This window comes from Chlorocebus sabaeus, chromosome 13, assembly GCF_047675955.1.
Source record: "Chlorocebus sabaeus isolate Y175 chromosome 13, mChlSab1.0.hap1, whole genome shotgun sequence".
Taxonomy (NCBI): Eukaryota; Metazoa; Chordata; class Mammalia; order Primates; family Cercopithecidae; genus Chlorocebus; species Chlorocebus sabaeus.
Window position 1 is genome coordinate 15,234,500 of NC_132916.1, and position 17,459 is coordinate 15,251,958.

The 17,459-nt window shown below is 41.7% G+C and overlaps 1 protein-coding gene across 1 annotated transcript in view; it reads left to right on the plus strand.

The window, feature by feature from the left end:
• Positions 1-17,459, plus strand: part of NOX3 (NADPH oxidase 3) — a 66,961-nt gene that overhangs the window by 20,068 nt on the left and 29,434 nt on the right. The window contains exons 8-10 of the mRNA XM_073022314.1: positions 4,127-4,219; positions 6,033-6,286; positions 12,271-12,433. Of these exons, the coding sequence (XP_072878415.1) occupies positions 4,127-4,219; positions 6,033-6,286; positions 12,271-12,433 (510 nt within the window). The remainder of the gene's footprint in view (positions 1-4,126; positions 4,220-6,032; positions 6,287-12,270; positions 12,434-17,459) is intronic.

Genomic DNA, 17,459 nt, shown 5'->3' on the forward strand with positions numbered 1-17,459 from the left:
TGGTTCTTTTAATGGCCGGTATAGATTGTCTCTGTCTTAAACTCAACTCTCAGTAGCCACTATCCAACCTGCATATTAATGAGGAACATGAATACCTCTCTAAAATTTTCAGCTACAGCGTCTCCATAAAAAAATCAATACTCCCCCACACCTCATGAATACAGACCAGGACCTGCTCCCAGCAGCATTTGCTGGCATTAATTATCATTAAGAGGGGGCCTTACTTGTCTCCCTCTAACTCTCCCCTGCTCCACTTCCTTACACACCCAAACTCAGGGTGTCACTCTCTCCCATTGTTTGTAATGGATCCTGAGTCAAAGCGTGTGTGGGCTATGCAATTACCGCTTGGCTGAACCGTACGATATTCTCTCTGATGTCTTATAGAAACTGAATCCGAAAGGCATCCCAAGGACAAGGAAGGGTTCCTGCGCTTCACTGCACCACACCTACTCGGTCTCTGCAAAGCTCCATTTCTCCTTCCTTGCCTCTCTTAACTCAGGGCGTTTTCACGGTGCTCTGATCAATAGAATATGTATCATTTCTCCTTCAGTGGTGCACTGTTCCCAATGTTAGGACAGAGAATGCTTTGTACCTCACCTCGTATAAACGGAACTGGTTAAAGAAACCAACTATACCCATCAGTCCCCCCTCCCCTGCTTGTCTCAGTCTCCCTTTCCAGCCCAAATGCACTGATGCATACAGGACTCCAGATTCCTGGTTTGCTTTTGATGCAATCCAGTCTCAAAAAAATCCAGCCTGGTCGTCCTAGGCCAAAGAAGCACTTTATGTCATTTAACTACAGCATCAACTAATGGTAACCACAAGGTTGACACTTTGTAATTACTAGGGAAGGCTGTGAGTGGTAAAGGAGAAAGCCCTGACCGAGGTAGAGTCAATTCAGCGAACTTTCACTGAGTGCCTAAGTGCATTGCTTGGCAATGCAGTAGACAGGATTCAGAGACGTGGGACCTGCCCCAGGAGATCTGATTGCCTAGAAAAAGAGGCTATTCATAAACACACACATAAAATAAAATCAAAGCCAGCATGTTCTTATTTTCTGGTAGGAATGAAAAACCAGGAGTGAAAGCGAAGGAAACAAGTTTCATTATTGCTGCTTTTGAATCAACATTGTTTTATTTCTATCATAAAATACTCACTGTAGCGTGACTTTTTGAGTATTTTTTGGAGAAGAAGAAAATAAATCCAAGAAGCCACGAAATATTTTAGCATTAAGGAAATTTAGATACTAAATAGTTCTTCCCCATTATTTAATGGCTGAGGAAATTGAGGTCCAAGCAGTTTCAGTGTCTTACCTATGGTCACAAAAGGCATTCCCAGTAAAGCCACATCAAAGAACCAGAGCCCTTAACTCTGTGGCCGTGAACTTTCTCCTCCACCTCCCACAACATTCACTGTAAATCTCCAGCTTCCATAACCCCCATTTTGTCAGCACTCTGCTGCCAGCTACAAGTACATAGCCCCAACGTTCTATTTATCTCTGTGAATAAAGCCGTAGCGTTTAACAGCTTGGAGGGAACTTAAATAATAATTTTCTCCAGCTAGTTCCTATTTTACAAAACAGGAAATTGTGAAGATAATAAATCCCAAGGTGTGCCTAGTGGCACAGAATGAGGGGTGGTGGCCCCAAGGACAGAATCAGGTCTTCAGACACCCAGCCCGGCATCTACCTTGGCACACATCCCTCTTGCTCTGAATTAAGGCCTCCTTGTCTTGATTCACTCTTGTCTGTCCAGGGTATCACTGCAAGGACAGTTCCCTAATATTCATCCCTGGCCATCTATCCCTCAGGCCCTGACTTCCAGGGGCTCCAGGCACAACACAGGTAACCACACTGGCTACCTCCTCCTAGAGCAAGGGATATACTCAGGTTGAGATGGAGTCAGGGATTAATAGCTTACATTCTCCTACCTGAACCATGGAAAGAAAAATAATCCATTACATTTTATCACCGTGGAAAATATCAGAGACCATGTCTGATTTGACATCACCAAAATGAAGTGTGTGATGCCCCCAAACTCTCTAAAATGGGTGGGGAAGATTATTTGTAAAAAATATATGAAGACTATGAATGTCTTTGCAAATATCTCTTTTAGCCCACATAGAAAGAGCTGCCAGTTCTTGCTCTCATTTCTGTAAACATCCAAAGCAGTTCTCACAAAGCTTTCTGGTTCTTTCAAGCTTAAGAGACCTAAGGATTCCTTTGCTTGGCCCAACCCCGAGCTTCCCAGGGACGCTTCCTAGTTTCCCCTTACGCTGATCATCTTCACCACGTCATCCACAGCATAGGGGGACAAAAGGTTTATTCTCTTTGCTGTTCTGAACACATTGCTGGGCCTCACTGAGGCAGAAAAAATAAGTGGGTCAAATTACCTTGTGTTGTCCCCGTCGATCTAGCTTTTATGAGGCCAAGAGCCCCCCAGGAAAAAAAAAAAAAAAGCAGAGGTGATTGATGTAGTTGAGAAGAGGGACCACGCAAAGAGACCCAGAAATCAACAAAAAGAAATAGACAAAACGAGAAAGTGGTGACTCAAAGGAAGTAAAAATAATGCTAAAATGCTTGTGACCCACCAACAGAAGAGACGGAGCCAGCTGACCGGTCAGGGAGCACTGAATAACAGATCAGTCGGTGAGGGGTGGTGAATGTCTGAGTTCCGAAGACGAGGCATCTTTCCTGCCTCCCTAGATACTATTCAAGGAGAAAGGGGGTGGATTTAGAAAACCTAGGAGGAAGTGTAGGGACACATGAAAAGGCTTGAGTTCTAGCCCTGGCTCTCTCTGGTCCACTTTGGACTCTCCAGGCAACTCAGAATATCAGGATTTTCCTTCTTTTAATTCTAGAAGAATTAGAGGGTATTGAATGTTCCCAATACAAAGAAATAATCAGTGTTCGAGATGATGAATAGAGTAATATACCCTGACCTTATCATGATACATTATGTGTATCAAAACATCACTATGTACCTCGTGAATATATACAATTATTATTTGTCTATTTAAAACAATAAAAATTATAAAAAGAAAAAGACCGTTTAATATCCTAAAATTCAATGAGTTCATGAGTTTCTAATATTTTGGAAAACAAGCCTCAGTATCAATTTCAGGGCTGGACAGAAAGGACCACGATAATATGGTAATGCACATGGGAGGTAGCCTGGGATCCTGGAAAGGACTCAGGCTGGGTAGTCAGGCGTATCTGAGTTCACATCTCTACCAGACACCTTCTTCCCTTTGTGACCTTGGACAATTTGGTTGATCTGACTGAGTCTTAATTCCGTCTTCTGTAAAATCAAGACAATACATATGCCTCATGGGATTGTTCAGTACAAATAGAACTCTTCAAAATTTGTAACTTCCCATCCCTTCCCTTTTACTGAGGAAGACACCTTATGTTGTACAGAGCGCCTGATACAATAGCCTGCTGGTAAATTGATCATCAGTAATGCACATTATACTCACCAAAAGTTCACATAGCATCTGATTTAAAAAGGACATTTTCACCATCACAATTCTCTAGACAATTATTGAGCCTTTTGCTGTGATTAGATAAACTTAAATTTAAGGTGTCAGGAAACTAACTTTATATTTTACTCTATATAACTCTGTGTGGTGTGTGTGTGTGTGTGTGTGTATTTCTGTGTTTATTCAGGCAGATCCTCTAGTTGTGATGCATTCTTGGCCCAAAAAATTACTATTTGAGATTTTAAAATGCAGTTTCTTGTGTCCTGTGTTGGGCGAGTAATGTAGCTTTGACTTTGGCTTGAGTTTGGGAGCATTTATGACCCTATCATATGTAACATAAACATCAATCTGCTTTTTTATTTCTTTGCAAATTCAATTATTTCTAATTACATAAAGGCATCATTGATCAAGTAAGCATAAAAACCAATATAGAAAAATTTAATCTCTTAAATAAGCTTGTAGACTTCAAGAAATAATTGAATGTTATAGTATATAATGCAAGGAGACATCTTGATTGTTGATAACTGGCCCAAAGTTAAAGGAAAAATGTCTAAACCCCATCATGTTTTATATTGATTTGGTTCAAATTGAAAATATTTGGATTCTATTTTCATTCCTTTTTCTCTCTCTCTGCTACTCTCTGCAGGCTTGGAAATGGATTTTAGGCCCTGTAGTCTTGTATGCATGTGAAAGAATAATTAGGTTCTGGCGATTTCAACAAGAAGTTGTCATTACCAAGGTATGCATGTAGCTTTATGTCTGAATAAAAGCCTGAGTGTAGATGAAAATTTTTTATTAGCCCAAGTTTTTCATTTGCCATTTTTATTGCAGAACTGTCTGTAATTTAGAGGCTCATCTTCTGTTCTAATAATTGCTTGTATCCTGAGCATCTTTTAGTGTGACTAATTTTGCTGAAGACAGGGATCAGGGCTCCAGACGGTACACAGAATTCTGATAAAGGTTTATTGTACAGCACTGGAATGATCCGCTTTTTCTTTATTTTGGTCTCTCTAGGGTGAAATGCAAGGGGAGTGAGTGTGCTTTACATGGGTCATAGTGACTTGAAGGATAATCACTTCCTTCCCCAAGTAAAGACACAAATTTTGCAAACAAATAACATTTTCAAATCTATACACTCTCACTGGGGACTACCAAGCAGAGGAAGGGGAAACAGTCACCATAAGGTTCAGAGCAAGAAGGACCACTGTGGGGAAGAAAAATGGAGAGGAAGGATGAAGACAGAGTTCTACCCTCGTGAGCGGCGTGCTCCTGGTAGCATTTTTCAGGCTTACCCCCCATTCTCACATCTCTACATCCTCACAATGTTTACCTCTTGCTGGAGGAAGCTGGGAAGGGATAGACCAAGACCAAAAAAATCCATGCCTAGGAGAGTGAAAAGGTGCCAAATACTCTCCCCTAGTTTTTGAAATGTCCAAGAAGAAACTCTCCGTCAGCCAAACCTATCCCACTTTGCTAATACAATTTTAACGTAATCCTGTATCTCTGTAGCCGCCTTCATGAAAGCAGATGTATAGAAATTGCTTCCTATTTCTGCTTTAAGCTGTTTCCATGTTGCTGTTTTTAAGTTAAGCACCAAAGGATGTCAGGCTGTATCAAAAGCCAGACTGTAAAACTTCTGGAAACCTACTCGAGCTGTTACTAGGGAGACCATTTAACCGCAGTGTCAGAACAGATACCAGTAGGGAGAGGGGAAACTTAGAATCAATGATTAAAATGCTGTGAAATTCTCTTTTGAATGGAAAAATACTGTCACTGTATCTAGATGCTAGATTTTGTTCCCTTATACTTCTTGTCACAAAAGAAGACGGGAGGGCCTGAGAGATTTTTCAGGAAACAAGATAGAAATCTAAGAAGGGAAATTAGCTCTTTCCCTCTGATAAGCAGCAAGTCATAAAACTTTTATAAACACTACTAGAAACCTTGCGTAACGCCTCCCTACATCTAAAACTCACAGTGGAGTCAGGACACGGGATAAGACTCGACTAAAAAGAAAAGAGTTTGAAGGTAGATTCAACTAAAACAAGAAAAGAGTTTGAAGTGAGTTTGAAGATCCTTTTTCACTAAGCCTGAAGAAATAAGAGGGTTAATTCACAGGACATTGAGACAAGATGCAGATCATTGGAAAAGCTAACAAAATGTTCCTAGATGTTAAAAACCCAGAGCTAATATGGTGACTATTTTAATAACCCTAAGCATAATAATATGCAAGCTTCTACTCTCTTGGGTCTGGTTGACTGTGCTGTGGAAAGCCTGGCCATTTGACACATGGACTCACATGCTAGGCACCAATTGCACCTGGGAACAGCTATTTCAAACACCGCCCTCTGTAGCGGAGGAGCATCATTCTTGCTGGAGTTGCAAACACAGATGTGAAAGTGGTGGCAAATATCGTTGGGAGCTAATAGCAGATGGGATATATAAATTACACCTGAAACAAGCTCATCTAAAACTGTGAACACCTTTGATGGAATGAAAGGTGTTTCTTTATTATTTTGAGGACAAAGGCAACCCACTCTCTTGCTCTCACGTAGGTAGTAAGCCACCCCTCCGGAGTCCTGGAACTTCACATGAAAAAGCGTGGCTTTAAAATGGCGCCAGGGCAGTACATCTTGGTGCAGTGCTCGGCCATATCCTCGCTGGAGTGGCACCCCTTCACCCTTACCTCTGCCCCCCAGGAAGACTTCTTCAGCGTGCACATCCGGGCAGCAGGAGACTGGACGGCAGCGCTACTGGAGGCCTTTGGGGCAGAGGGACGGGCCCTCCAGGAGCCCTGGAGACTGCCAAGGTTCGTGCCCATTTCTCTCATGTATAAATCGCAATATTATAAAAAGTAAGGTATCTTAATGCATCAACATGCTACAAGATTCAGCAATATCTTTATTAGATGGTGAGTTTGAGCCCATGTTTTAAATTTGAGAATGTGTATAAAAAGTATAACTTTGTAGACTTCTCGGAGACACACATCTATTTCTGTAAAAAAAAAAGAACAGAAAAAAAACTAATGTTCAGCCAAGAGAGGGTGATCCAGGAAGGGGCTTTCTCTCCCAGCTCCTAAAGCATCACCTGGTTACTTCTATGTAGCCTGCAATGAGTGAGACAACTCTAGGCATTTTTTTCTATCACAGTCTGAGTTTTTTTGATTATATTTGTAAAGTCAGGTCTTCATAACAAGGATGCTATGTTTCTGTATCCTCTTCTTACAAAGACCCTAGTCATATTGGATATAAGGGCCCATACCACTCCTGCATGGCCTCATCTTAGCTTTATTCATTATGTCTGCAACCCTATTTCTAAATAAGGCCACGTTCTAAGTACTGAGGTTAGGACTTTAACATGTCAATGGGGGACACAACTCAACCCACACCATCAGTCTATTCAGAAAAACCTGGGTTCACACCTGTTATCCCAGCACTTTGGGAGGCCGAGGCGGGCAGATCACTTGAGGTCAGGAGTTTGAGACCAGCCTGACCAACCTGACGAAACCCCATCTCTACTAAAAATACAAAAATTAGCCGGGTGTGGTGTCACGTGCCTGTAATCCCAGCTATTTGGGTGGCTGAGGCAGGAGAATTGCTTGAACCTGGGAGGCAGAGGTTGCAGTGAGCCGAGATCACGCCACTGCACTCCAGCCTGGGCGATAGAGTGAGACCTTGTCTCAAAAAAAGAAGGAGAAGGAGGAGAAGGAGGAGAAGGAGGAGAAGGAGGAGGAGGAGGAGAAGGAGGAGGAGGAGGAGGAGGAGGAAGAGGAGGAGGAGGAGGAGGAAAGATAAAGAAAAATCCTGGGCACATGACAGAAGTGCCAATGTAAATGACCATTCCTTGGCTCTGTTCAGTAAACAATGGCTTCAGGTCAATTCCCACTCTTCACGCAGGGTTACCCAAAAGCTTACAAAGCACACATTTGGGGCTCTGGAATAACAGGGACACCAAAAAAATGATGAGAAAATCATTTTTGGAAGAATTTCATATTTGAAAAGAAGCATCAAGAGATTCCTACTTCTGCCATCCCTGGAGGGTATCAGGAACTACCAAGAAGCAGCCACTGCCGTGAGCACTTCGGTAGGGAGCTCGGTAGAGACACTTCGAATGGAAGTTCCTGAGGGCAGGACATTGTCTTTCCTCCTCAGAATTTCCGGTGCCTACAACAGTGTCTGACGTGCAGTGCATACAGAGGAAAGATTTGACAAAAGAATCAATGAAACCCTGGAGCCAATATGGATTCGTTATCTCATTTAATTTGACAAATATTTATTGGTGACAAACAAGGTACCATAATAAATTTGAGACACAAAATGTAATCAGCTTATCGTCCTGCTTTCCCTCTTTTCATAGGCTACTGAGCTGTAGCTGCACTGCTGGGCTTGGTTGTATTTAGTGGGTAGGAAGAGTCACAGGCTTCCTTTCAAACCCCGGTCCTCAAGAATGGTATGATGCCAACCCAAGTAGAAACATCATCTGCTCAAGCCAGAGCCCCAGATCAGACGACAACACCTGATTATTTTCTTTTTTATAGTGGAAATGAAGCAATGTAATAAAATTTTAAGGTTCAGAGTGCAGTGCAAATGCCTAAAATCAGACATAAAAGTAGAAGCACTGCACAGCACCCCACCCTCACCAACCCCCCCAGCACACACACACACACACACACACATATGCAGGGCACAGTATCTAACTGCTTTCTCGGTCCCTGCTCTCCCCTTGGCAACACCAAGGCAAAAGGCTTCATCCTTTTTGCTATCTGGCTTCTGCCTTGTGTGTATACACTTATCCGCTCTATCAACTACCCTTCCCCTTCACAAACTGGATAGCATTTCAGCCAGTCCCCCAAGAAGAACTCAGTACACGTTACTCAGTAGCTGATATGCTTTCTGCCTATGGAGTGCATCGCCAGCTGCAAGGCCCAACAGGATCCCCAGGGCCTCCTTGGGCTCATCTGTTCCACCTCCTGCTCCCTCCTGGGCTTAGCTCTTCCAGCTTTCTTGTTGTTCACACACACTAAAAATGTAGTCCTCAGTGCCTTTGCCATTGCTGTTCCCTCCACCTGGAATGCTGTTCCCCACATCTCTGCTAGGCAGCTTCCTCTCTTCCTTCAGGTCTCTGTTCAAATGTCTCCTTCTAGTGAGGCCTTTCCTTCCCACTCCACATAAAACAACCCCCAGCGGTCACTCAATCGCCATGATGCCACATGCTGACTTTATTTTTCTTTATAGTACATACCACCCCCTGACATGCTAAATATTTGCTTGATTGTTTGTTTACTGTCTATCTCTGCACACTAGAATGGAAGCTCTATGAGAAAAGGGGCTTTGTTTGGTTCACTTTACCATTCCCAGGGCCTAGAACAGGCCCTGACCCTCAGTCACTCAGTAAGTAATTATGGGCTCGATAAAAATGAGTTGTCATAAACAGAGCTGCTTCCCTCCATTCACTAATTTGTTTCACCCTCTGCCTCTGTATGTGTATAGGCATATGTATGAGTGGCAAAGCCTTCCAAAAAACTAGAATTTGTTTAAATCTTCAACATACAAAGAATCAGGATGTTATTGGACTTCCTTGGATGATTTTACAGTTCCCCACTGTTTCAATTTTGAATTAAATTTACCATATTGGGGAGAGCACTAGATCTTTTTACTGCTTTGGATCCCAGACAAATTTAATCCAGCCCCTGGAATTCATAAGTGAGAAACCCAGGAGGAGAAGCAAGCCCAGAAAAAGAACAAAGAAACCTCTTCCTCTAAGCCCAAGAAAAAGGGAGAGAATGTGAGCTCTTTCAAAAGACTAGACCTTCTGAAGGAAAACAGAGGAATTTCTCAGAGTTGATAGCATTTTCAGCAAGTTATCCTGTGCCCAGAGCTGGGGGCTGCAGTGTGAGAGGAGCTGGGTTCAAAGCCCAACTTCGTGTGTGATGTTGGAGAATGTATGCAACACACTGCCTCAGTTTCCTCATCTGTATAATGAAGATGACAATAATGGTACTCATGGCTTTGTTTAGGATCAAACATAACAGTCCATAAAAACACGTAACATAATACTTCGCACACGGTAAGTGCTCAAAGAGTTAACTACTATTATTATTACCAAGATAAGAATGGTCACCTACCACAGAGATAGCAATGGAAGTGTTTATTAGAGGAGTAAATGCAGTCAGTTCAGAGAGATGAGATTGGAACTTAATGGGGTAGGGTGGGGTGCTGCTGAACTATCCAACAAGGACTCACAGGACATGGATGCAGGCAAGACGAATCATTTTCTGAGCAGCATTGTTAGGAACGCTGTGTCTGACTCAAGGCGGGGATAGCTGCATAAACTTGATAAACAAAAATGTGTGCAAAGGAAGCTGATTCAGATTGTTAAAAATCTGGAGAAATGGAGAAATTTGGGCCCAAAGAAGAACAACTGGGGTGTCGTGATAGCTATGATCAACTATTGAAAGGCCTGAGATGCAAAAAAGGAAAAAGATCTGGAATGTGCTTCTCAGAAAGGCAAAAGATGAGAGTTGTCAGAAGACAGATTTCAGTAAGACACGAGAAAAAATTGTCTAATACTTAGAATTGCCCCTAAGTGGAACAAGGTGCCCTGCAGTTTAACATCGGAATATGATCATCTCTCAGGGATGTGGCAGGAGGATTACTGTATTAGCAGGGAACGGAGACTAAATACTTTCTCCTGTAGCTTTGAGTTTCAATTCTAAAGATGTAGAAATTTGTTTATTGTATATTTCTGTGGATCAATTACAAAATTCTTCTTTGGATTTAATTGATATCTTTTTAAATCAGTGTCAAATAAATCCCCAATACGACTGATTCTTTTAAAAAAATGAACAATAAGACATTTTAATCTATGTACAGGGTTTTTTTCTCTCTTTCTCTCAATTTCCTTTATCTAATTATTTATGGAATAATCTACAGTGGGCTAAGATACCATTTCTGGTTAATGACCTTTTATTTTTATTCTTCCATTTCCATATATCAATATGTAATAAAGCCTTATTAATTAAGATTAACTTGAGGAGAGTTCATTTGAATTATTAGGAAGTCTGGCATATAGAACAGTTTAAAATAAACCCAACTGAACTTTCATGAACACATAGTAAAGCCCAAATGGGCCAACCTCCGGTGTCTTCAACAGACACCCCTTGGGGAATGGTGATGAATAACTCAGAAACCTTTTAATTAGCATATCTTTGTTCGTATGTAAATGTGTGCTTTTGGAATAGTTGAGGTTATTGAATACATTCTGCTGACTGAAATATTTTAAACATTCCCTTTACAATGTATTCAATCAATTGTTATTGAACAACTTCACGTCAGAGAGCGCTGGCATTGCAGCAGTGAGCAAAGACAGCCCTGACTCCTACTTTCCTAGACCTCACAGCTCTAGACAGACATCAATCAGATCATGCACACACACCAATACATTGTAAAATTACAGCTGTGATGAGGACTATAGAGGAGGGGAACATGTAGCTATAAATTATATAAGAGGGGATTTAACCTCATCTGAGGGGTTCAAGAAGGCTTCCACAGGAAAAGAATGATTTGGATAAGACCTACCAGAGGAATAACTATTAACTAACTAAGGAGAGAGGGAAGAAACTGGAGAAGATGCCAGGTGCAGAGGCTCATGCCTATAATCCCAGCACATTGGGAGGCGGAGGAGGGCGGATCACGAGGTCAAGAGATCGAGACCATCCTGGCCAATATGGTCAAACTCCATCTCTACTAAAAATACAAAAAAATTAGCCGGGCGTGGTGGCACGTGCCTGTAGTCGCAGCTACTTGGGAGGCTGAGGCAGGAGAATCACTTGAACCCAGGAGGCGAAGGCTGCAGTGAGCCGAGATCGCATCGCTGCACTCCAGCCTGGAGATAGAGCAAGACTCCATCTCAAAAAAAAAAAAAAGGAAAGAAACTGGGGAAGATTGTTCCAAGGGAAAAGGGTATCGTATGCAAAGGCCCCGTGGCAGTAGGGAGTATTGTGTATTTAATATTTTAGGAATATTAAGATCTCACCTGAGTGAAAACCAGTGATGAGAGACGGAGAAGAACTCGGGGCCAGTCTACACAGGACCACGCTAAGGACCCTCTTATTTATTCCGTGAATATACTTTATCCTGATTAAGAAAAATTTGCTAAGCAAAGAAAAATACCAGTGCTACCCAAGGCCTAATTACCACAGATTTTGAGTCAGTATAATCTAAAATAACGGGTTTTAGAAGTTCCACAGAACTGACAAATGACTTCAAAATTCTGTTTATGCCAAAGGAATGGCTTCCATTAGACTAAAATTACACAAACCTACTAAGATGTGTGACCAAAAGTAAACAGGGGAGAATGACACTAGGAAGAGGAAAGAGAAGCCTGCTAAGCTATCTTGATGCTTCCAGATTTTTCCCCCTGATGGCAACTGGGGTGGAAAGGGAGATGGCTCTTCCAGCAGCCTCAATGATACTTGGAGCCAAAACAAGCTTCTAAGAACTGTAAGGAGAGCATGCCACATGGAAGAGGCCCGAGCTATAGCGAGAGATGTCAGGCTTTGTCCTTCTATGAACAGTGCCCGGGCCAGGACAACCTGGTTGTCTCCCAATAAGGCAGAGCTGGAAATCCTCATGCTAACCCCAGGCTCTCCAGATAGGGCATTTTCCGGCACAGAGTCAACCTCTGCGTGCACTGGCAAACACGTCCTATAAAAAGCACCAGCTCCAGATGGTTTTGGGTTCACAAGCAAGGTGTTCTGAAGGTCAAATAGGCTGCGTTCCTCTGTGATTCCAGGCTGGCAGTGGACGGGCCCTTTGGAGCTGCCCTGACAGATGTATTTCACTACCCAGTGAGTGTGTGCATTGCCGCGGGGATCGGAGTCACTCCCTTCGCTGCTCTTCTGAAATCTATATGGTACAAATACAGTGAGGCGCAGACCCAGCTGAAGCTGAGCAAGGTATGGAAAAATCATTAGTTCACCCTTCCATGGATTAAAAGGTTCAATGTCCTTATATCTATCATCTGCCAATTCTTGGGGAGGATTTTAATTAACTATGAGGGATAAACTCAAGGATCCTTAACTATACTTATGTTCTTAAAAATCTCCACTCAGTATTACATTTATGAGTAGGGTTATGTCTAATCTTGTTAAAGATGACAAGACATAAATTTTATTGCTTCATTGCCATTACAGGACATGTAATTGCTCATCTCAATAAAATATGGACAGGCTGCAAATGGCTATGTGACTGGGTGACAGTTTGCAATATTAACAGGCAACCTCTCCTTAGTCTCTTTAGCTTCAGACTGTGGTTGCAAGTGTACAATTTGATGTCTTCCTCTCGTGGACCCAGTCCTAACAAGAAGCCACAACTGGGATTTATTGGTCACCTTGCTGTGGGGTGGTCATCCTGCTCTGAATCTCCCTTTTGTCATTTCTTGTATGTTTTACAACTAGATGCCTCTAGAATTTCTTTCCCTCCTTTGTCATATCTAGACACTCCATCCGATACTTTGACCCTCTTAGGACCAGCAGCAGGCACTAGAGGAATGGTAGGCAAGGAGCCCTAATAACCCAAAGCTGTGTGAATGCAGGAGGAGTGAGGATGGCAGGCGAGCTTGGTGCTGGGTCCAGTCCGGCGTATCTTCTGTGCTTAACCCTTTGTACACAGTGTCCTCAGCTATCAAAGGGAGATGCTTGACTTAACCACCAGGTCTCAGTGTGTAAAACATGGGACATCTGTCACCTGACATGATCCACTAAAGAGAATTCTATAGTCAAAGGAACTTAAGCAATGCTCCTGCAACATCACACGCTGGAAGACATCATCTACTAGTCATTAAATACGTTCTGCGGGGTTGGGGCACGGTGACTCACACCTGTAATCCCAGCACTTTGGATCACTTGAGGCCAGGAGTTTGAGACTAGATCAGCCTGGGCTGCATAGTGAGACATCATCTCTACAAAAAAATTAAATATTAGGGAGTTCAAGGCAGTGAGCCATGATCACACCACTGCACTCCAGCCTGGGCAACAGAGCGAGACTCTGTGTCTAAAAAACAGTTCTGCAGAAAAGAGCCTCATTCAGCTTTGTTTCATCTATCTTTCCCAAGGTTATTTAGCCACAGAACCTTTCCTCACCTAACACCTGTCAAGAAATCGTGTTCTGTGAAGCATCCCAGGCAATGCAGGCCAGAAGATCTCTAAATTCGGGTCTCTGCTAACTAAGAAACAGGAGTTAACTATTTCCCAAGTTTCCAAGTGACAGGTTCTTGACATACATTTTCTCATCTGAATTTTTTAATCTCCCCAATAACCTTATAAAGTAAATAACACAAAGCCTGTTTTCCAGATAAGGAACCTGAAGCTTGGAGAGATTAAATTGATTTTCCTGAAAAGACATGGGTAATCAAAGGCAGAATCGGGATTCAAACTCAGGTTCATCTGGCTCTTTCCATGACAAAACCAACACATGGTAGATGTGACCCCAGCTCCTCCTGCAACCCTAGTTCAATATTGTAGGAAGACCATGGGATTCCTGCTCATAGAATCGGCACCTGAATTTTGCTGTTATCAAAGAACATGCTTGATTCCACCCTGACTGAAGTACTGCCTGCAGTTCACCTCTCTGAGCTGGGTTTCCTGATCCACATAGTGGAGAAATAAGAATCCATATCCAACAGAGAGTTTTAATGCTAAATAAGACAAATAATATGGAAACATTAATATAGAAATGTGTGTACAGAAATATAAATGATTATCTAAATGCTGATTGTATCTACCAAAGATACAAATAGGTTACCAGTACTACTACTACTAATGGCCTAGATTTATCAAGCACTGACTACCTAACAGGAAGGAAACTGGGCATTTTACATGCACTATCTCATGCCATCTTTTCATCATACTTATCATTTTCATTCCCATTTTACAGATGAGAAAACTGAAGCTAGATCACAAAGCTAACAGAAATGATAGAATAATCTTACTGAATGCTCATAATAGCTCATTCAGATAGGTAATATTCTCAATACTGACGAGGGCCCTGGCACACAGAGAGCTAAATAATACTAGAACTAGAGTCTGAATCTAGATCCTTCTGGCACCAAAGCTCATCTTCTTTCCTCTACACCGTCATATATTTAACAAAGCAAGTGACTGGGATATTTGGACCTCACAGCAATGCTTTGTTTTGGTTCGTGATGATTTCTCAGCCACCCTAAGTTCTTCCTTCCCTCTTGCTGCCTACCAAGTAAAACCCGCTTAGAGAGGTGGCTCGCTACTTCATGGTTTCCATGACACTAAAAGTCACTTTGCGCTTCACAGGAAGATGGTGGTGGATAGCGTGTCTCACTTTCATTCACTCACTAATCCAGCTAATATTTCAAGTCCTGCTCAGAGGCATGCAAAGTCTCACTCTCATCATACCCGACTCACAATCACCTCCCCCTTCTCTTAACCTCCACCACTCCTTTGTTGCCCTCCTGTTATGTCACATATCTTTCCTGCATTAAGATTTGCAAAATAATCTTATTTTCTCTAACAGACTGTGAGTTCCTTGAACATAGCTTCTCTGGATATCTTTATACACACACACATACACACACACACACACACACATATTATGTGATAACTATATATATAGTTAAAATATTGAATAAATCAATGAGTGAATAAATGTCTCCATGTCCAAAAAGAATAAACAATGGCTTCTGTATACAATTTTCTTTAAAATTTAAGGGTATTAAGATTTTGTTTATGTAACCAAAAAGATTATTCAATGATTTTTACTAAATTCCAATTATTTTACTAGGAACATAGAGGAAAAATCTTATAAGAACCCCCCAAAATCTTAAAATTCATACAGGAGCCTACAAAGTCTTAATACCACCTCCTTTCTCAGCATTCCATTGTCATTCCTGGGCTCTGCTTGTGGAGTTTCTCAAGGCTTTCAGCACTGCAGTCACCACAAAACCATAAAATAGGGACATTGATTTCTATTCCAAGAAACAGAAACCGTAGAGTCAAAAATATAAAAGCAATGTTTTCATCGCTTATAAAAATGTGAGGGACTATTTGGACACGACTCAGCTGAAAATAAGGGCAGAAATAATGTCATGTGGGAGAGGGGAAGCTGAAGTGTGGGATCACAAACTAACTTAAAGGCCCTAATCTCCTAGCTTTGCATAGGACCATGAAAGTCAGTATCTGTACTTCGAGAGGAGACGATTGGTCCAAAGTCACCCAGCTGGTTCACCACTGAGTCAGGACCTGAGCGCGTGTTTCTGATTTTCGCTTCAAAGCTCTTTCATGGAAGAAGTGAGGTTTTCATGCTATTGAAACTTGAGGCTGAAAATTACACTTCAGATCCAATTCCTTCACGTCTGCAGGCATGAGAACAGGCTTAGGAAGTTTCTCTCTTTTAAAGCAACTTTGTGTTGGTTTGAGTACAGCTATCGTTAGGCTTATGTAACTATTATTTGTCAGGGCTACCCATATGCTTTTGAGATGTAACGACTACCCCTTCCACTAAACTGTCAGCATCTATATAATTTTTGAAGTGCAGCGCAGAGCAAAGCAGTACGTATTCATCTAACGGTGTCTTCACAATTTTAAGTCTGGACTATAGTTTTCAGATTGTTCTCTTTTGTAATAAGGAAGGAAAGGAAAACTCACATAGGCATTGAGAGCTGGAATTTTAAGCTTAAATGGTTAACTGCAATTAGGTGTGATTTTTTTCCTCCATGTGTAAAAACACTGGTTGGCATAAGGTATAGATTTTTACACACAAAACTCAAGTTGCAAGTCTACAGTAAAAAATGGGCACCAAAGTTTTCTCAATTGTCACCATGGCAAACAAGAACTTCTTTACTCTTCTCCTCTGCTACATTATTCTAGAAAACTTCTAAGTAAAACGCAGGAGCATAACCAACAAGACGCCTGCCACTTCCTTAGTGGGAAGCGTCATAGGTAGTACTTTCCATTTGAAGCTGATGTCTTAAAATCTCCATGTTTGTAAGTACTTTTATTTTGAAAGATCTGGGAGGGGGCGGGGAGTGGAAGGGGAGGGGGAAGAATGGGCAGGAGGGGATTTCCCAAGAAGGCAAAATAACAAGAAGTATAATGATGGCTTGCTGTGATGAAAATGGAAAAAAGTTGTAATACATGAAAGAAATATTTTCAACAGAGAAGTAAGAGCCAAACTTCACTGAGTTGAAGGCAGCTGAGAATGCTGTGCCCTTGTGGGGTGAGGGAAGGCTGAGGGTGGTTGAGAATTCTCTGTGATGCAATATGGAGGAAGCTGAATGCTGGGGGCGAAAAATGCCCTCTAGCGATAAAGTCCTCCACCTCCTGCCTAACGGGTATGATTAATTCTACATCACACTCAATTTGTGAAAAGAGCTCTTGAAAAAAAATTAGGATGGTTTGCTTGTGCAAACTGTCAAAATGATGAATGAAATAGGTGTGTATGAATGGGGAGGGAGGGAGAGGATTGCTGACATAAATAGATTGGCTTACACATTTTAGTTCTCCCTAATATCACAGCTGTGCAGTCAGAACTGAGAGAACTGCCAACTGCAAGATGTGGTGCGTTTTCTTAACTGCATATGTAATCTTCAGACTACAATACAATAGATTATACAAAAACTGAGATAATCTCGTTTCTTCATAAATTGTCTTCCTTCATCAGCTCCATAATATATAACCATGATAATGGGTATTTATAGTATGTCCCATGCAAAATGGCCTTTGGGTTCTTAACCTAATATAATAAAGAGATAATTCAAATGAAAAGACAGCACGGGCCAGTGGGAACAAGGGAAAGAGGCCAAAAAAGACAAAAAATCTATACTGTACTAAAATATATTAATAAAACAGAGGAGGGCCTGCTCTCTTTTCTAGTGAATGAAAAATGCATTTAATTTAATCTGTTTACTTTGAGAAATTATTTACTTTCCCTCTCCCTCACACTGGAGCTCTG